Below are 21,255 nucleotides of genomic sequence, written 5' to 3'. Positions count from 1 at the left end.
TAACGTCAGAACCGCACAGCAGGAAAAAGGAGGAGGGGGGAGTAGTGGGATAGGAAATACTCTCCCCACCTTCTTCATGTCAAACACAAGTCTGTGTGTGACTGTGCTGTTGCTGCCACCTGAGGGACACATTAACATCCTCCCCGCTCCCCGACATTCCCCTCCTCGAGTCACACTCATGCACATACAGAGACACGATTACACAAATATAAACAGACTCTCTTTCACAAACTCACTGACTGTCTTTGTTGCCTGCCCCCGGGGTCAATTAGGTCGCAGGACCAGGCCTGTCCCCATATGGAGGTTTTTGGTCCCACGCCCAGTTTGATTTCCCCTTCGCCTCCCTGATTAAATCAAGCTGGACATTTCTGAGGAGGTGGAAAAGAGTAACAAGGGAGGGAGAAAGGAACTACTGCCAAATGTTAGGAAAGCAGCGACGCAGACAAGTCACACAAACGTCCTTCTTTCTCCGTCCATCTTTCCCTCCTTTTGCCTTTATCTTTTCTTTCTAAAGGTTCCATGTTTGGAATTATATCAATGTACGTACTAAATGAAGCAGAGAAGCAAGAATGTCATCTGTATAGGAAGGGAATGGCAAAGTCTTTAAAAAGGACATAAATCTAAATTAGCCCGAAGCACGTGGTGAGAGGACTCAGTAGTTGCTAACACATTCATGGTCGCCAAGCTGGGCAACGCAGCGGGGGTGAGGAATGCGGGACAACATCCACCAGCTGGATACAGACGGCAGGACGTTCAGAAAACTCTTCTCAAGCAACTTCGCCAATATACTGACTTTAGTTGCTTATGTGTATTTACTAATACAAACATGTTTTTAAAAGTCATAAAAGCTATACAAGTCTGTAATGCAACCTCAGGGGCACTGATGTCAATAATCTAGGTTTGTTTCTCTGTACAGTAAAGCAATTCATAATTCATTTTTTTTTGGCGAAAAAATAACAACAACATGGGCTAGACCGATATAGTGCGTCTCAGGATGATGACATCATGACACAGTGAGTAGGCGGTAAAGAGCAGAACAATAATCATTCATCCCCATCACTTTCTGGCTGTGTTACATAAACACTCATTGATCTTACTGCCCACTTTCTGACAGCCACACTGGAATAAACAACTAGGTAATGCTGTCAATGCACACATACCTGGATACAGTGAAATATTGCTTGGTAATGTCCTCACGCACACACAGATATAGGACACAAAGAAGTGATACACTTTTAGGGATATTTGTAAGTATATGCATGAGTTTGTATGTGCATAGATATATAGGTCTGTGTGTGGACTTGCATAGATAAGATGAGACTTTAAACAGCCTCTGTTGTCTGGCTTTTTTTACTCAGGAGGCCTTAAACCAATTTACACACCGACTCCTTCCACCTCCACACATACAGTCCCATGATGTTTAAATTAAAGACGGAGGGAGGCGGGGGGAGTGGAGTGGGGAGCAGTGTAAAGGAGAGAAAGAAAAAAAAGTTTCCTGAACATAGTAGAAAATTATTTTCTCTGGACAGTTTTAAGAGTCGACATCCTGTGCTGGAGTTCTCTAATCATCACCAGCGCAATTTACAATCAGAACACACAGCGAGCCAGTTCAGACCAGCTCATCTGTTGACTTTGGCCCCAGCTGAGCTCCACGTCCTGCTCTGTAAGTGTGTGTGTGCGTGTGTGCGTGTGTGTGTGTGTGTGTGTGTGTGTGTGTGTGTGTGTGTGCATGTGTGTGTGTGTGTGTGTGTGTGTGTGTGTGTGTGTGTGTGTGTGTGTGTGTGTGTGTGTGTGTGTGTGTGTGTGTGTGTGTGTGTGTACTGTTGCCATTTGAGACTTGGGTGACTCGGCACTGGGCCCTGACAGGGGTGGGGTGAACGTCTGTGGGACTGCGGCGACCGCACACATGCACATGATCCCCTTGCTCTCATACGTACACACTTGCAGGCTGTTCTTTTTTGTACAAAGGCACACACCATAAAATGTCCACTGAACAAACATGCAAATGCACTTGAGCACACATGCGTGCAGAAAGTAAGATTTGGGCATAATTGAGCACTTGATAAACAAAGATATGCACGCCACTCAGAGAATATTGCAACACACACATAGCCTCAAAAAACTATTTGAGCAGATGTGTAACCACAAAAATTCACAGACACAGACTCACACGTATACATATAGTTGAACACATACATGCTGAACAACACCCAATATCAGTCAGTGCGGCCTTGGTTCACAATGCACAGCCCTTGTGTAGTTCTATATATGTGTGTGTGTGTGTGTGTGTGTGTGTGTGTGTGTGTGTGTGTGTGTGTGTGTGTGTGTGTGTGTGTGTGTGTGTGTGTGTGTGTGTGTGTGTGTGTGTGTGTGTGTGTGTGTGTGTGTGTGTGTGTGTGTGTGTGTGTGTATGCGTGTGTGTGTGTGTCACACTCAGGATGCTCTCCCACCCACAGTTCCCTTGGCTGGCCTCCACCCAGCTAAGCCCGGTGCGGTGCTGCTGCCTCGCCGCAGGGCTGAACACAGCTCACTGTGTGTCGCCCCCCCCCCCCCCCCCCCCTCTATCCCCAGACTGTCCCGACCAATGTGCTTCTGATTAGGTGGCTTAATTACAGCTGTAAAAACAATGTTGATATAAGCCTCAAAATTGCAGTGTGTCAGATACTATTAGCCAACCTTGGACCCCAGCCATTGTTATCCAACTCCTCCAGCAACCCTCCCTCCCTCCCTCTGGCTCCTCCCATGCTTTTCCTCACCCTTATGACTTTTTCCCTCTCCCATCCACATGTTCTTCACTCTTTCATGTCACAAGCTGCAACAGAGGCCAAATGGCCCGCAAATAAACAGCAGTGGCAGGCCGATTGACCTTGACACAGCCAGGAAAGTCAGAGAAATACCGACATGTTGGAAACACATGACAATAAAACAACGTAAAAAGGAAAACATCGTTAACTGCAGCAGGTCAGGTGTGAATTACACTTCATTTGTTTGATTGGCTTTTTGGCCTGGGATGCTTGACCTTTTTTAGTGGTCTGTGGTTGTTCAAAATAAGCGCTCTGGCTGTGCGGCAGAGTAAGATGATATTATATTAGCAAACATTGCAAGGCGGTGACAGCTTCCAGAGAAGGAAGGTCCGACAGTCTGGGACAGGATACAAGGCTGTGTGTTGGGCTCTTTGTGTTTCAGTGACAGTGACTAAAGAGCGGGAGTGTGGAGCATGCCAGCAGTCTGGTCCAGGGAAAACTCTGCAACACCGTTGAGTGGAGGCAAGGAAGAAAAGCAAAGTCAAAACCACAAGTATGCAAATTCTGGGTGGTCCCATCTTTGGACTGGTGTAAAGAAAGTCCCCTTTTTACGTCTGTCTCCGTCCTTGAGACAACTTCAACATCCACTCTCCTGAGAACCAGGTGTTGTGGATGAACGGCAGACATTCATCAGGCTCACTTACAGCTAATCAGCTGAGTAAAGACAACAGGCACCGGAGAGACCAAAGGCAGTGGGCAGAACTTGACAAAAAGGCGGTGGAGTGAACTCAGGGACATGCCAAGGGCGTGTTTCCAACCCTGCAGGCCTCCATGGTGGCCTGTCTTAGCCCTGTGGCCTTCTCAGCAGCTGGCGTTTCAAGGTTTCCCAAATGTGTATGCAAAGGCCCCAAATTGACATTGGTATGAAGAGTGAGACATTGAAATAAAAGTGAGGAAGCAAACCAGGACGGCCCATATTGATTCTTGTGGACTGAGCAGGGTGTGTCTCTGCACTTCCCAGCCTTGAAAGGCCGTCTTGTCACTAAAGGTGGAGGCAATACAGTATGCCATCGTTTGAATAATTGATGACTGATTCCTAAGTAATCAGTGTCCTCACAAGACAATGCATTCCCTCGCTCCCTGGTGGAGAGAAAGAGCTTGGCCTGTTTTTGTCCCGATGCCTTTAGAAGCAAAAGGTAAAAGCTTTAATGCACTGAAGCCACTGGAAGTGCTCCCTCTGAAGGACTCCCCCTGGAATCAGCTGGGATGGTGTGTCTCTCCTTATGAGGGGGGCTATCAAAGTGGCCTTCCAGTAAAGGGAGTGAGAGGGAAATGGAGAGAGATGGAGCAAGGGAGGATGATAGAGTCATTGAGTGAGCGAATGTGTCGGAACAGGAAGGCATGTGAATGCATTTAGATGTGTGAGTGCACGCTCACGTGTATGTGCTGTCAAATGTATACTAAGTGTAAAGTTTGTTTAGGAGGTGCGCATTAAAGTATGTGTGCTCATGAACAAGAATGTGTTCATAAGTACCCAAGTGTGAGTGTGTGTCCTGGAATGTACAGCCCCTTCCTCTACAGGAAAGGAGTACAGCTAATAGCATCGCCACCCTTTCCTCAGAACGGTGGCCAGAGCAAACTTTAACTGTGAGCCAATCTGACCCTGATCCCTTCTCACAGTAATAGCCCACAAAATGTCGGACTTCCTGAGATGTATCCCAATTTGCCGTCTTTAAAGCACCTGGCAGGAGACATGAAAGTATCCCTATCAATCTTTTTGTGAACAATTTTCCTGTTATCTACAAGATATATGAACACGGCAAAAGAAAACAGAAGTAGCAGACAGTTGTTGGACAGACGGGCCATAACTCTACCCCTGCTTATCTCGGCAATAGCAGGTAATTAGCCAGTCGGTGTGTTGTTTCTTCACGAGAGCTGGGCCCTGAGGTCAAGGCTGCTGTGACTGAGACAGTACGCATTTAACACATTCAAAAAAAATGTATATCCACACACACACATCCGGTTATCTCCTCAAAGCGTTATACCAAGGGTCCCAAAACCGCTAGAAATAAAAAAAAAACATACATGATGTGACTTCTAGGAATCCCACAGTGATTACATGAATAGTGTATTTGTTTTGTTTAAGTGCACCAACAAATATTAATTGGTTCACGCTTTTAGAAATATACTCAATAGTTCTCCAAGATGTGGAGAGTATTAGACTTAGAGACTTAGACATACTTTATTGTCATTTCAACAAGACACAGTGTGTACCATTAAAACGAAATGTTGCTGTACTGGCTTACAGGAACAGGACAATATAAAGCTTGCTAAAATTGTACATACATTTTTTTATATATATATATTTTGTAAAGATAAAGTGTGTGTTTGAAATATAAAGACTTACTATAAATAAAATAGACATACTACTATATATAGAAAATATGTGTGCTTTACACAGCGTAATGTAATCTCTGTGTTACTGGTCTACTTAATATTCAGCAGTCTGATGGCATTAAATGCTGTAATCAAATGTTTGTCGAGATTCTATTATATTGTTTATGATTACAAAGACTGGAGCTTATTTAGGCATATGTAATGGAAATTCAAAATGTTAGAATCTTGGGGAAAATGAGATTTACATCAAAATCTAATCTTCATATTCCTACGTAAATTATAGTTGTTCTAGCTGAAACAATCAGACTATTAATTGAATAGATAGTGCTGTACTGTTTGTTGGACAAAGGCAGACATCTGGGCTTTGGAAAACAATTTGTAGAGTTTTTATAAAAAAACAATTAATCAATGAGTAACTGTAGGATAAAACCGTAATAAAAAATAATGATTCACTGCTGTGAAAATGACTCAGCTCTTTAAGGGAGAGAGGACCAGGAGGGAACCAGGCCCAGGCAGCGTAGGAACCACCCGTCTGACCATCTTGACCCAATCGTTACACAGATGTTCAACAGATCACTGCAGCTACCCCCATTACTATACTCAATAAAACAGTATCTGCAAACCTTCAGATTTCTGTGATCCAAAATCTACAAGATCCTTAAGTAGACACCTGAGACACCGTCTAAAAAAAGGGCCAAGAAGAGGTAATACCTGAAAACATACTGGATGCTGATCCAATTCAACTATCAAGTCTGTTGAACATACATCAATCACTGTGTGGCATGAATAAGCCACAGGACAGGAACAGACTACAATGGAAAGTCAGGAGTGCAGAAAGAATCATTGGTGTCAACCTGCCCTCGTCTCAGGACTCAAACACCTCCAGAGTCAGGAAACAGGCAGGAAACACCGCTGCAGACCCTTCACACCCTGGACACCACCCTGGACACCACCCTGGACACCACCCTGGACACCACCTTGTCCAACTGCTCGCTTCTTGTAGGCGCAACAGAACAGTGTACGCAGACATAACAATAAAACACTTTTTTTAAGCACACACCAGTCGCGTCAGGAGAAACCCCTGTAAAACAACACGTAACACTAAGCATCCTCTTTACTAGCACATAAACATTTTATTTTACACACAGTTTTCTTTTAACATGTCAAATATCAATCAAAGCACAACTGGTCTTTACTACAGTAATATCTGCTGCTTCATTCGGCTCGGCGTGACATTTCACTAAAACTATTTTTTGATGCACACACCAGTCATGTAGGGAACAACCCGTAACACTAAGCATCCATTATTTATTTTTTATTTACAGACAGGTTTCTTTAAAATATGTAATTATTTTATTAAGTATAAATCAAAGCATATCTCGTATATACTTTATATACAGCATTATCCGCTTGTAAAAGTAGCTTTATCATCCCATATTTATGACAGGCACCCCTTGTACTCAGCTCCATTGACCTATTGTTCTTTCTATAAATGGTGTTGCTTTTTGCTGTTGTGTTTTGTATACATTTATAGGCGTACATAGAAGTTAAATATTTATGTTTTTACCTAGTTTTGCTTTCCATGTTTTTAGCCTCATGTATTTTTCCTTGAATGTACATTGAGAACAAAAAACGGTTTACATTCTGATCTAATGTACGGGATTTGTTTTAACATTGCAGGAAACATTTGTTTTATTGTATTCAAATGATTTGGAGATAAAATTGTTTTTATACTAAATGAAAAACATGAATTCTGAGTCCCAGAGAAGCTCATGGCCGTGGTGAGGTAAATGTAATTTACAGTAAGAAAGTGCACACACATTTCATCTGCTGAAATGTTTGTAGGAAAGCAATGAGATCATTTCAATATCAAAGGCACATGTTCGCTTAATTTGCATTAAACAGGGGAGGGTGGAAGCACATTTGGAGCTAAGAGGAGGTCCTTATCCCAATCAATCAAAGACATGTTACTTTTGCAAAATCACATAATTAAAAAATGCACAAATATCATAACTTCTCAAAGAGATCTAATTATCATTTCTTTTTATCCCAAAGCACATGCCTCTCCTATTTTCATTATGACAGTAAAGTGAAACATTATTTAATATTTAGTGATGAAACAGGCAAGAAACTCTCTCCTCTAACTTCAGAAATAATATTCCAGAGACGGTGAGACTCTGAGAAATGTGCTGAAAGTGTCAATGTGGCTGCTTGAATATGGCAAAATTGCTTATTTTCACATTCAGCCATATCAAGCAGTTTTTTTTCTCCTAGCTGTTTGTGGAAGAGCTTGCATATTCATGACCCGCGTGTTTTGAGAACCTGTCACCGAGCCTGTTATATAGCTCTCGCTGTCTTCCTGTTCAGGATGGCTTCGGAGGCAAAAAAAACACTCCATCAGACTAACAGTGTCCAGCTGACACAGTCGGGCAGTAAAACTGACAGCCAATGGAGTCTGGCCTAGCAAATGAACCACACATAATGAACCACTGACAGAGGGGTCACCTTCTGTCATTGCCTATGTATCCACTCGTTCATACGCACACATGGAAAAGAACATATACACATCATTGCACAATGCACCCTGCATCCTATGCTATTAAATACCCATACACTCACACACACACGGGCACAGACCATCACTTGCATCCTCCCACTTCTCTCCTTTGGCGGGGTTAAATCCAGCAAAACCCCAGCCTTGTTTTTGACCTGCCTCCCACCTCAGCTGTGAGAGAGCGAGTGCAGAAAGGAGGAGCAACAAGGCTTTCCACTTCTCAGACAAGAGCAACTATGGATTTCTGACTTAAACTTGGCTACTTAGAAGGTCAATATAATATTGAAAAGCATGGGAATAATTCCCCTTCTGCATACCTTCATAAATCTGAAGGATTAATAAAAACAACAGGGTGAGTGTTTGTTGCCGCTATGAAAGTTCTCACTGACAGCGAATCCCCTCGAGGCTCCGTGAAAACAGAATAGGTGTTCGATGGGAGATTTACCAGCAAGGCTAACGCTCAGGTCACGAGGCCTTCGTGATGAAACCATCCACTGACAACATTGTTTGTGCATACTAGTTTGCATTGTAGGTATACATTTTCTTTCTATGTGAAGATGGTATTGTGTAAGCGGTGTTTGTTATCAATCCAGCTTCCTCCTCCCACGCGATACGACGGCTGTGTTCCCCCTCCTCCAAAGCCTTCCCTCCGCTGCTCAGCCTCTGCACAGTCCCCGTGGAATCTCCCGTGTCAGTACATTACCTTATAAGTGGAGGCATTGACTGTGGGGACTCTTTGATACACATTCACATACAGTACAAACACAATTGATCGTCAGCGGAGCATTGAGAGAGGGGGGGAAGCTGAAGAAAGATCTACACTCGTATAGGAGATCACAGGCCTTCTTCTGGAATAAGAACTGCGTGTGTGCAAGAAGGAACAAAACGCAGCTTTGATAAGGATGTGACAAGGAGCAATCTTTCCCTGGAGCCAGCCGCCGAACAATATCTGCAATCTGGGAAAAAGGCTCAGAGCGCCACAGTGAAAAATGTAATATTATCTGTGCAGCCTCACATTGGGCATAATGCGACTGGCAGTGTTAATGACAGGCCGACATTTTTCTTTTTCTGTTTGCATGAGTAGATTCTCCCCTTAGGGATGCTAAAATAATGACTTCATCTTTTTGACAACATTTGCAGCTCAATTAAAAAGTGTTATTGTCAATCTTCCCCTGTGTGGGCGCTGCCTCTTCACCATGTACACTGCAGCGGGGGGATGTTGTCATAAAGTCAGAGACCTTGTGTTGTCACGATAATAGGAGTCAAGCTTCAGCGAAGACTTTGTCTCCAGGCAAAATAAATAAGCCATCAAATCTCCGCACTCATTGGTGAGGACTTATTTACTCCAATGGTTTTTTTATATAGTGGAAAAGCATACAGAGATATGCTGATGACTCATCGATTCCTTCTCCATTTATATTTAAAACTGTTGAATCGTGGGGCGTTTGTTAGGTTCAAATGAATTCTTTCTCTTAGATGTGGATGCGATCTCAGACAGCAGTCAATGATGTGTTTGAAATAAAAATAAATGAATTGGAGTGTTTTTGCTCTCAGTGAGAGGAGAGCCCTAATGAGTGTGATCACAGATGCCAAGACCAAACACTTCAAACAAAGGCAGCTTGTTCTTCATACATGAACACGAGAAAAACAATACTTTTAAAGATATTCTCTTTAAAGACAAAACAAAGAGAGTGACAGAAAGAGATTGTGGAATTATATGATATGGTGAAGAAAGGCCAATCTGAAGAATCAAAGCCTATTTACTAGCTTTCAGAGAATTGGTCACAACAACCTAATTTGTAAGTGAGGAATTAAGAAAAATTACAAACAACAATTTGGTGTAATTATGGGTCTCCCCTTTGCACCGCTCACTCTGCAGCATGCTATGCAATATATAATAGATGCTTTAGCTGTCCATATTCAGATGAGTTGTGAATACAAACAAGTGAGTGAGTGAAAAGTCCTTCTTGGTCTATTTAAACCCTCCCCCGCAGGCTACAGTATTTACAAGGAAACGGTTATCATTTAGTCTCTGTTGCGGATCAAAATGTCAAGCTCCACAGAGAATCTGAGCGGTGCTGTTGGGGCCAAAAGTGCAGTTTTAGAGCCCCAGGATCTGAGAGGAAAAAATGATTTGCAAATGCCCAAATGTGTCTAATTGACCTGAAATATCGCCTGTGTGCGGAAACTGTCGGAAATCAATACGAAAAAAAATATCCTTGAAGGAACATTTCAGAAGATCACACCGCATCTCTTTCGAGGAAGAATTATGAAGTATGCAAGAAATATGAAAAACAATCATGAAAGTCATTAAAGGTCGTGTGAATTAAAATTGCAGCGGTTGCAGCAGATTAAGAGAGTGAGGAACAGCTGTTTTCCCACCTAGCAGACCAGGATAATAGGAGTACACTCGGCGACGGTAGATAATATGAATATTGTGTGGTCGCTAAAGCCATTTGTGAGTGGATTTACACGTAATGTATTCCCTCTGTATTTGTTTATTGTGTGTGTTTAGTGGGGTAAATCAATAGGCAGTATTCCCAGCCTTGATTGGATTCACAATTAGCTCGAGTGAGAGACAATGGGTTCGTTAGATTCAGTACATCCAACCAACCCTGATTTATTTCCCTCACATCAACCGCCACTCACCGTTATCGTCTGTGCTGTGCAGGTGCCTTGTGGGTAACGGTGAGGACTGAGAGGGAAGTTCCTCCCGTGTGGCAGCGGTGCCGTGACAGCTCCGAGATGCTCTTTGACCTGAGAGGAAGGGAAAACAACATCAATGGTAATTCCCCTTCAAACACATTAACTGGGATGAACTGGGTCCCACCGAGCTCCTCTGAGTGGACTCGCATTGATCGCAGAAATCCATGAATAAATTTAGCACTAATTGATTTTTTTCCCTGCTCAGAAAATAAATCTCTAATTCTGAGTAGAGGCAGTGAATGTAGCAGATTGTGCAACCACCTTGTTTTTATCAGTAGGAAATACATTTTGAGAACAAACTTAATGAGGAACCAACATTTTCAGCGTCCTCTCGTACGGTCTGAACCTGGACCTGAAGTTTGATCATTTTGTGACTTGACCAGAGTTCATAAAAAAAGTCCACCTTGAGTTCAGTTTCTAAACAAACAAAGACAATTCTGTGTGTTGGAATAGCCGAAGCAACAAGCCCAGAAATTAACCCATTCTGGTCGTGTGGATTTCAGCTACCTTTTAATTGCTTTCAGTGGGGATTGGAGTTACAGTTGGAGGGGAAACGGTGTCACATATGCATTTACTAAATCTCCCTATGCCTTCTAACAGCTGGAAGAGTGATAACGTCAATATGGGATGAAAGCATTTACAAAAGATTCCACGCATGTAAATCCTGCGCTGCGTTTACAAAGTGGAAGAAGATGTTGAAAATGTGCTCTCGTGAAGCCGAAGAGGTCTTATTCAAATCGATAGAAGGAAAATTGTTAAAGATCGGTGACCATTTCTATATTTTACAGTAAGCTTTAAAAAAAAACTGCCCTACTGTTTTTGATCCTACAAACTAAAATACATTTGTGTGCGTCAAATTATTTTGTATTACGGTACTATGAAATCATTGAAATAAATCTCCTAAGATTTAAGACTACATTTAAAAAAAGGATTATCAGTATTTAAACTTTACGCTTCTCATTAAGCTATATTTAAAAGCTTAAGGCTTGTTAGCCCCAGGACAGGTAAGGTGATTTTAGCAAAGCAATCATTTCACTTATATACAAAGCTGATTATAAACACAGCTGTTGAATCAATACAAGTTGAGGCTGATTTTTTGAGAAATACTAAAAAACAATATTTGATATAAGAAGTTGTTTCCTTTAAAAAGGGTTGCTACAGCTTAACATAACGCTCAGTCAAATGTCATAGCTCTGTGGATAAAATGTGAATGCTTTTATTGTATGCTCTGATCAAATTTAAGTCATATTCTACAATTGGATAATTTGTAATAGTGTATAATAATAATAATAATGGTAAACTATATAACTTTATATATAATAGGCATATTTTATTGTATATTTAAAGCTGTCAATTGATATACAGTAGGCTGGGTGCTTCTTCTTGGTGTTGGTAATGATTGAGGACTCTTGATTTGAGGAGTTGTAGATTCAGGTATCATACTGCCACCTACTGGTTGAGCCTTTTTTTTTAAGGATGTTCAGTCAGTCAGCGTGAAATGAGTTCCTGATGATTAAAATGACAACTTCTACTTCAGTGACATCTATGGAAATGAAATATTACATTTAGTTTTTACCTCGTATGATACATAATATCCTCAGACATCTGCATTGAGAAGGAGAGGAAGTGTCCCTCGGGTGCCCTGACAAAACGGGGAGCTGGGGGGCCCTTTAAAGCACATACTGCAACTGACGATGTGGTTAAGGTCTATCAAGACTCCCTCTTCACTGACAAACCTCAATTGCTCGGTCGTGCAAAGAAAAAAGCTGTTCCTGAAATGTTCCTTTTTGTTTGATGGATGACTTGTACAGATAATGGCCGGGCATTACCTCTGCAAATAAACCAGACTTGACATTGCCCTGCGCCGGAACATCTGGGACGCCCCAGAGACAGGATCAAAGCGCGTCCTTGGACTCTATCTGTGCCAAACATGCACGGCAAGCTCAGGAACGGCTACCCTGCGCACTTCCGTCATCATCATCTGTTTGTTAGTCATCAGCTATTTCTGCCTAATTTGTTACAGTGATATTCCTCAGTGTTTTCGTCATGGTAACAGCAGGGCCGAGAGCTGCTCGACAATACATTAAATCAATTTATGAGCTTATTATCCCACAACGAAATGATATCGTTAGCTAAGTGGAAACATGACTGTGATGTTGGAAATCAAGTGGTGGACTGATTGATCTCTCTAGCATTTATTTTCCAACTGACACGTCAGACTGAGCAGCATATCAACTCGGCTCTCTCTATACTACGGGGGCTGCGCTACAACGCAATCCACATTACTTGGGCTTTGTTTGGAGAGAGCCAGCCAACTGCATAACCTTAATTAGTCAAGCTGTATTCATTCAAGTGATTACAATGCCCTGCACAGTAGTGAAGAGAAGCATCTGTCACTTAAACTCAAATGATTTCTCAATCTTTCCACTCAGTATCATAGGTGTATGAAATACATTCTGGTGATGATTTTGTGCCAAAATAGAATATAATCTTGTCTAGGGCTGCCACTAAAAATTATTTTGATTTCAATCAGTGTCTCCTTTTTTTGTATTAATCGATAACATTTATGATTTTGACTTCAAAATATTAGAAGCAAGTGATAAATGACCATAACAAGTCTCAGGATGCTTGTTTTTGTCCCAAAAGTCATATGAAACATGGAAAGCAGCAAATCCTCACAGTCATATATTCAGATTTCTTTCCTTGTTTAATGACTTGTACAATTACTATTTTATTCTATTGTATTTGATTTATTTAGCTGTTTTCTTCATTAATTAATTGCTTTTATTTGTACTACATTAACCTGATGTGTTTCAAAAAGCTTAGCATATTTTTTGCATTATGTTAACTAAAAGGGCAGAACTAGGTTTTTCTAGGATGGCTTCTTTTTTTTTCCCAGGTTCTTGAGTTTCATTGTGTTTGCCATTTCTAAATCTCCCCAAGGCTGTGCATCTGCTGCTCTCCAGCCTGCACGACTGGGGGAAAGAGCCGGATGTCACTTCTGTGAACTAGCAGCGGCTGAGAGGAGGGGGAAAATGACGCAATCATCAGAAAAGTGGTTTGGGTGGTGAAGCAGGGGCCTTACGAGGGGGCAGGTTGCAGGGATCGTCCGCACCTCGGCAGATGTGCCTCGGTGTCACTCTACATCCGCAGCCGAATGAATCACCAAACAGATGTTTAACGTCAAGGCCAGGCTGTCACGCCAGCCAAACACAGACATGCACACACACCGACCACGCAGAATATGCATACACACGCGGTACAATTTATCACTACATTAGGAAGAGTTGCTCCACAAGGGGTCAGATCAAGGCGCTCATGTTCACCTTGATGTGACTTTGACCAAAAATAACAAGAGACATTCCTAAAGCTATACAGAAGTCCTGGGATGAGCACTGAATACACAAAGCACACTGAGTCAAATGTAGCTTTGTTCAATTTCAACATAATATATTTCCAGACACTCTTTTTGATCCGTCTCATACCATCAACACAATCCATCAATATGGAAAGATTTTAGATCACTCAAACACCTCGTGATTCTTTTGTGAGATCTTTGATGGCAGAATATATTTTGTCAAAACTAATATCCTCAAAAAAACTACTGATGTATTTTTTTAGGGTTTGTTTCGTTAAGTTGTTTTGGGGAAGGGATAACAAAATGAAATGCTACTCAAATGAACTGATGTTTTCCTTTGTAACCTAGCAACCTATTCTCTAACATACTACATATTACTGAAGAAAAAAAGGGACATTTTGGTTAAGACTGTTTTTTCTTTCATACATTCACAATTATTCTTTTTTGTGGAATAGGCCCTGGTCCCACCGCCATCTCAGGTGAACAATCACTCAAGTATTTGACTGAATCAATCATTTTGTGTGCCGCATACATGTTTAAAAAGGTACCTTGATACCGAGAACATGGAGACTCACGTTGTTATAAAAGAGCTATTGAAGGCAAGGAGCTTTTAAGAAAGTGTTGCTGGATCTTTGAGAACATTCTTGAGGCCTTTTTCTTCGCCTCTTTTGGAGAAACCCAGGCAGATAAAAGGAAACACTCGGGTGGATTAAAGTGTTCAGAATGTATCAGCATCAACCCACGAGAGTTTTTGCCCTCTACATTTTTCAAACACAGTCAATAGATCTAAATATTTTACTGTGCCCTGGCCGATTTATTGTTTGATGTTTAAAAACTTGTGTGGAATGAAAGAAAATTCATTAACGAAGATGGCCCCAGAACGAGGCCCTGCGATCAGCTTTGAAAGTCTAGTTTAACTGCGATATTGATCATTCTCTTTCTTCTGTGACAAAGGCCACCAGGGACGCTGGAGGTGTCGGTGGATGAAGGCGCGCTGCCAATAACACCAGACGTGTGTACACTGTAGGTGAGGCTGGAAATTACATTACTGATACCAAAAAAATCGAATAACTCAAAATGGACCAAACAAACATCAGCACCTTGATTTCTTATCAGTCAAAGGAAGATCCAGCGGTTCAGATGAAGCAATGTGCACTTCAGGGGTTTGGATTTTTAAAATGCATGACACATTACACTAAAATGTTTGTGGACTTTATTACAGCGGTGTTGGGTCAATGTAGATAGAGATGTAGGCTGTATTTCATTGAGCAGTCCTACATTAGTTTAGACTTTTAATCTGTTCACATGACTAACAGCTCTTAATCATGAAGTGGCTCGTGTCCTGTCATGAATTGGAAAGAGCTCTTCCACTATTCACTCTGACTTTGTCCTCTTTGAAAGAACAAGTAAAGTTAGCATATCTCCGTTTGTAAACCTTAATCAAAATGTCAGTACATTGTATACGACAAAAAGTCCTTTGCACACGTTGAAAACACAAGAAACAAATGTAAACAGAAAAAGTAGCTGCATAATAGAAAACTTTTTCAAATCTATTTTTGATTTGAAAAAGATTAGACGGACATAAAAACCTAATCCATACAAGAGTTATTCAAGCTTAGATTGCCATCATAAAAATATCTCCAACTAACTTTCTGGACACTATTTGACACCCGGAGAAAAACTAACCTCTGTATAATTAAATTCAATCTCCGAAATATGCAGGGCAAAGAGTTATTTTCCCTGAGCTGAAAACATTATTCATGTAGGAGACATGCAGGAGGGCTTGATAAGTGTCAGCAGTGCTTTAGAGATAGCCCGGCTATTTGGACCAATACTTTAAAAGTATAACGACATATCATCAATGTGTCAGTGAGGGTAAAACAACATTTGTACAGTAGGTTGAGCCATTTCTGAGAATGTGAAAACTGCATATCATGAACACATTCATCATCTAACCTAAATGCCAGCACACAAAGGACATTAAGATGAGAGGGGAGATGCAATATCCAAAAACGCATTTCTTTACGATAATCACTTAATTGACTATTTGCCTTGTTGGCTTTTGCTTGAGATTACATTATTGGCATTTGGACATTAATAACATTAAGTAACAGTAATAGGGATACATTTCACAAATATGAAATGTGGATGAAAAAAACTAAATAATTAGATTAGGAATGTCCTTTTCATTTTTGAGAATGTTTGCATTTTAACCGCCAAGTGTCCAAAATCTGGAAAAACATTGTGTTTTGTATGTTGTTTTTCATATAATATATTGCCTACAAAACTGTATTTGGACTGTATACTTCAAATTTGCTTTTCAGATAAGGCAACTAAAAGGCAGTTTTGTTCGTCCCTTATTTTTGAGCAAAATTGACGTCCTTTAAAACTGTTTCAGTCTCTTGCACAGCTGTGACTTTGCAACGTGGCCAGCCCAAATTCAAAATGCACCTCTTCTCTTTCCAAGCATAAGTAAGTGCTTTCCATCTCATCTGTTTTCCTGCTCCAAGAATAGCTCTGTTTATCTGCATGTTTCTGTGTGGCATCAAGAATAGACCTCCCACAATTTAAGCTTAGACTAAACCACTGATGGTCACCTAATGGGGAGATTTCTCTGCTTGTGTTTGCTGACCACTGTGTTCAGCATCCTCTATCTCAATCCACGTCTCCGTTTCCCACAATCTCTAGTATTTCTCTTCCTCCCCTGAATATCTGTGCCTTCCTCTGCCTTATCAACCATGAAGTTATTGAGTGGAATTACCATTCCACAGCTGAGTCAGCCCCTCAGTTAAAATGGAGTAAATAAATTCAGTGACCGGAGGTGAAACAGGTCCTTACATTCAAATGCAGGCAGAGCTGCTGGGCCGTCGAGTCGCTCGCTCACTGGAGAGGCGGATTTCTTCCATGGCATGTGTAGAAGCTGAAATAAAAAGGAGACAGAATCAGTATCTCTGTCGTTAGTAAAAAAAATGTGTGTCACAGCAAAAACAGGTACTTGAAGTAAATGAAATATGGCGCCGCTGACTCGTAACATATCATAATATACTGAGCTGGTAGCATATTTGGATCAGCCCACAGGGAAATAAATGCTGACAAATTACCCTCCTTAACCCCTACTAGAGCACACAACAGGTTGACACTTTTACCGTGACGCAAAAACATCAAACTCAAAACTGTGCATTACAGCTTTTTAAAAAATATACACATTTGTTGTTCTATATTGTTCCTGTGGACGGTTGAGAGAAGATGCTTCCTGCACCAGAAATAGCACTTGATTGAGGTTTGATTGAAATCTGTCAAGAACGCTTGGGTTGCAAAACTAGGGGCTAGTTTCCAAGGCAACACGCTCACCAAAGTGTATTAGTAAATCATCTGGAGCAGTGCTTGTGTCTTTTTATTGCCACCTTTATACATTTCTCTAATTAGTTGCAAACACCTCCTGGTATTAACTTATACCCTCAACTGTTAAACTCACATATCCCACTCATTTCGATGTGTTAGCAAAGGTCTTCCTCAGAAGTGCCAGTGAATAAAAACATAGATTAAAAAACAGGAGCATGATGTTGGCAGAATTCCTACTGCTAGTCCCAATGTAATTAATTTACTGTGATAATGAACCATTTTCACCATGAATTTCACACATACTGGATCTAATTTATTAGAATTTGCAATCTCAGAAAGTATTTTTAAGTGATGAGTAAAAATTGTAAGTTAGTTGTAAGTAAATATTATTTCCTCAGCGCCTGTGTAAAAATGTCTACCAGCCCTGCGTCCTTCTGTATAACTCTCCTTAGAGAAGGCACACAGGACACAGCAGGAGGGCAGATGTGATGTTCTCTTTTTATTGACTGACACGGCTGATGAGGGCCCATCCTGCACTTTGGCAGGAGGGTAGGCGAGCGTGCAGAGGTGGCGCCCACCAGGGTGCGAGGAGGGGACGGCGTGGTCGTCCTTCATAGATATTCCACGCGTGGCTTTACCCTCAGCTGCCCTGTCAAGGTCTGTGTCTGCCCCTCCGAGGGGGCTGAGACAGGGTCATGGATGACACCCGCCTCTGTGCCAGACGTGACAGCACAGCTGGGCCGCTTAATGACAGAGGGGCCGGGCCCAGCACACACCTGCCCATCCTGCGCGGGGCAGGCGACCTCACGGGGAGAGAGAGAGGAGCCGCTGCCACGTTGGATGGGCAGATGTTCTGGAGGGGAGACGGCAGAGACAGCTGCACTACAGGGACCCCTCACTTTCCCTCCTCTAGGCAGTAATTGAAAATCATGTAAAAGGTCAATTGTGTGATGCTGGCTGTCCCTCTCTGCAAGTTGTTCCTTTCAGCCTGAACACGACAAAAACAACACTGACTGGATGACAGCTTTTGCCGCAATTACTGCCCATTTAGCAATGGATGTCCGTGTAATGACGTTATCTGTAAACATTGGCAGTGAATAAATCTGCATATAAAAAGACGTGGGGGCCATCTGTTGGAGGCCGTGGATAGGGGACGCTGAGAGAAGCTTAATCATTGGGCACATTAAACAGACACTGTTATGGCATTCGGACTCCAAACGAAGGAACACTGTGAGGAGGGATGTAAATAAATCGAATTCCAAACTCAACATTTGCTGGATAGCCTGCCAGCAGCACCTGTGTACGGATCCACTGTGATGCAGGGGTCAGTGTCCGTCCTGAAGACCGACAGGGAGTGACCGTCTCCCAGAGTCTCACTCTGATGAGAAGTGGCAAGGTTTTAACCTCTGCAGAATTGCTCTCTGTTTGTGGTTTATTTAAACAGAACCAGCTACAGAACTGTCACACACCATCAGCCTCGCTGCGATTCAGCGGGGATTTCTAGACCTTCATAGACACAGAGATGATCCACATAGACAATGAGGACTCATTAGGGAACACCAAACAGGGAAATGAGATGAACTTTTGACACTTTGGCAAGACATTTTGTGTTTTAATTGTAAGTACCAGAACCATATCATTGTATATTTATGCTGTCTTTTTACTTGACCTAGATAAAGTTGAACCTGAGACGGTACAAAAGGTTCAGATGCTCAGAAACAGTTTAAAAAGAGTATGTCAGTGTTGGAGAATGAATGGTCTGTTTAGATGTGACATCTCATCCCACATTTATTTCAATTATTGTCAAGAGTTTGAAAAAGTTATTACTCATAATGAGGAACACATTAAGGCTCACCCACAAACATGTGGTTTGGAGGGAACTCTTTAACTTTTAACAAAAACAAGTGCTGGGACTTGAGTACCAGCACAAACAGGAAGGAAACAATATATTCCATAAACTCCCCCAAATGAAAACGTTATCAATAACACTTGTGTGTACAGGGAAAACAAAATGAAGCCCTTCAAGATGCATGTTTCTGGTTTGACTGACCGTAGCCCTTTGCCAATAACAATGTTACCCGCAATCAAGATCCAAACCACACACACTTGGCTCGGCACGCTGTCACAAATTATGTTTTGATTCTGACCAAATGCAACAGCTTCCTGTCTGGTGCTGTTTTCTCTTACTGTCTGTTTTATGATCTTGAACTAAATCCAAGCTATGAGATGCGGCAGAAAGGACATTTACAAACAGATCTGAATTGTTGGATGCTGCAGATCCTCATCAAGGAAACGAAGACCAGAACTACAAAGAAATCAACACTTTCTAGCCTCAGTGAATCGAATAAAATGCCCTGAAATAACCTTTTATTTAAATGTTTTCACTAAACAATTAACATTTATTTCTGCCAATTCAAATCGTCTATGTTTTTTTAAGAACTTTAATTGTAAGCGTGAACAAATATTTTCGTATCTTTTCTCTAATGGAAAAATGTTATGAAATGTATGAATGCGGCACGTGTGTAAATTCAATCACAAAATAAATCTAGATATATCTATATACAAGACTGATCAGCTGATCGGCTGACAACTGGCTGTTTAAAACCTGTGGCTGGGTCGATGGATGGAAATCTAGATATTTGGTAATCACTCCTAAAACAAGAAGGCGCCTAAATTCAAAAGGGCACGCGTGAAGGATTTAGGGGCACTACAGTACATTACCCCTTTCCAAGCATTTAGAAGTATCTAAAATGGCCTTAAGGTGAATTGCGACATTACATTTGAGATGCCATTTTAACGTAATGCATGTTCGGCACTCAAATACAGTCAATGCTAAAAACTGACTATGTTCTTTACTACTGAAGAAACATGTTGTAACGTGGAGGGCTAATTGGAATATTACCCGGAGTTAGAGTTAATTTAGAGCCAATTTGTTTCATGTACTTAGTAATATAAACATATCAAGTCAAAATGGTTTCCATTTCCTCCACTAGGTCCTCCTCATATCCTACGCTTTGGTCGTTAAAAAGGATGAGTGTGATTCCGCGTATGCCATCTGTATGAGAGTGTAACTGTGCAACTGCATGTGTGCAGCAGAATGCACATTTCAAAGGAAAGACAGCTCCTGGGCTTGCTGAACTTTTGCTTGTTATCAGGAGCTGAGAGTGAAATGAAGAGAATTGATCTTTTGTCTACTGGAGGTGCACTCCCTTGGGCTGGGCCGCTCGCTTGCTCACTCGCTTGGCTGCCATGCAGAGGGCTCTCGTTCTCAAACCCCCCCACCCTCACCACCATCATCCCCCTCTTTCACTCACTATCTCTCTCTCTCTCTCTCTTCTCTTTCCCTCTCTGCGTGGCGGCTGCCTCTCCTCCAGCTGACACTTGTCCTGCCGTTACAGGGAGAGATGTGCGCTGAGCTGCTGACACCAGGATTGATCTTCCTCCCTTTCCCCATAAGCTCCATATCAAGCTCCTGGAGACTCTGGAGGAGACAAAGAATGGGCGGAGGGAGAGGAGAGAGAATATTGTCAACTCACATCACCTCCTCAAACTAACAATGTTTGGTGCAGCGAAGGAATGGAGAACACAAGGATGACGGTTTTATTCCTGAGATGAAGTTCACTCCTACTAAATTGTGGCTCAAAGAAACTCGACAACAACTACATTTCCTAATTCTACGAACAGCAGATAGTTTTCACTTTAAGGCTACAAATGGTAAACTATGTAAACGAGTAAGAAGTATTAGAACTTAGGTATAGCGTCATCCTGCAAATAATAGCACTCAATAATTGCCAGGATTATCACACAACAGTTTTACATCAGAAATGCTCGACATCAGTTTGTGATAACCAGACGTCAAACTTGGATTACTGTGCACGCAAGAAGGTTTGGAGGTCGCATTTAACAGCACACACAAAAACTACTTTCACTGTTTATAGCTCACTTTGATGATATTTATTTTGTATTGATTTCTACTTTATACAAGTTAAACTATTTTCTAGTAATAGATTTTTAAGAAAAGTGATTTTATGCATTTACCACATCTTGCTGATAATGTAGGTAGAGCTAATGTATGGCAGGAAAAATACACAAAAGTTCAACTAGGATCATCAAGCTTTATTGGAGCAAGTACGCAATAAATATAGCATTGAGGT

General features: G+C 41.6%; 1 protein-coding gene across 3 annotated transcripts in view; it reads right to left on the bottom strand.

Annotated features, from left to right (window-relative positions):
* The window catches only part of LOC307020777 (uncharacterized protein), a 230,581-nt gene that overhangs the window by 202,729 nt on the left and 6,597 nt on the right, over window positions 1-21,255 (bottom strand). For all 3 annotated transcript variants that reach the window (XR_013802976.1, XR_013802977.1, XM_079652341.1), the window contains exons 2-4: window positions 20,416-20,582; window positions 16,598-16,679; window positions 10,345-10,452 (exon numbers count right to left, since the gene is read on the bottom strand). Coding sequence is in view for 1 of the 3 variants with exons in the window: in XM_079652341.1 (XP_079508467.1) it covers window positions 10,345-10,452; window positions 16,598-16,670 (181 nt within the window). In the remaining 2 variants the exon portion in view is untranslated. The remainder of the gene's footprint in view (window positions 1-10,344; window positions 10,453-16,597; window positions 16,680-20,415; window positions 20,583-21,255) is intronic.

The sequence above is a fragment of the Notothenia rossii genome, assembly GCF_949606895.1.
Source record: "Notothenia rossii genome assembly, chromosome: 1".
Classification (NCBI taxonomy): Eukaryota; Metazoa; Chordata; class Actinopteri; order Perciformes; family Nototheniidae; genus Notothenia; species Notothenia rossii.
The sequence above is the reverse complement of the archived record's forward strand: the minus strand, read 5'-3'. Positions and strand labels throughout refer to the sequence as shown.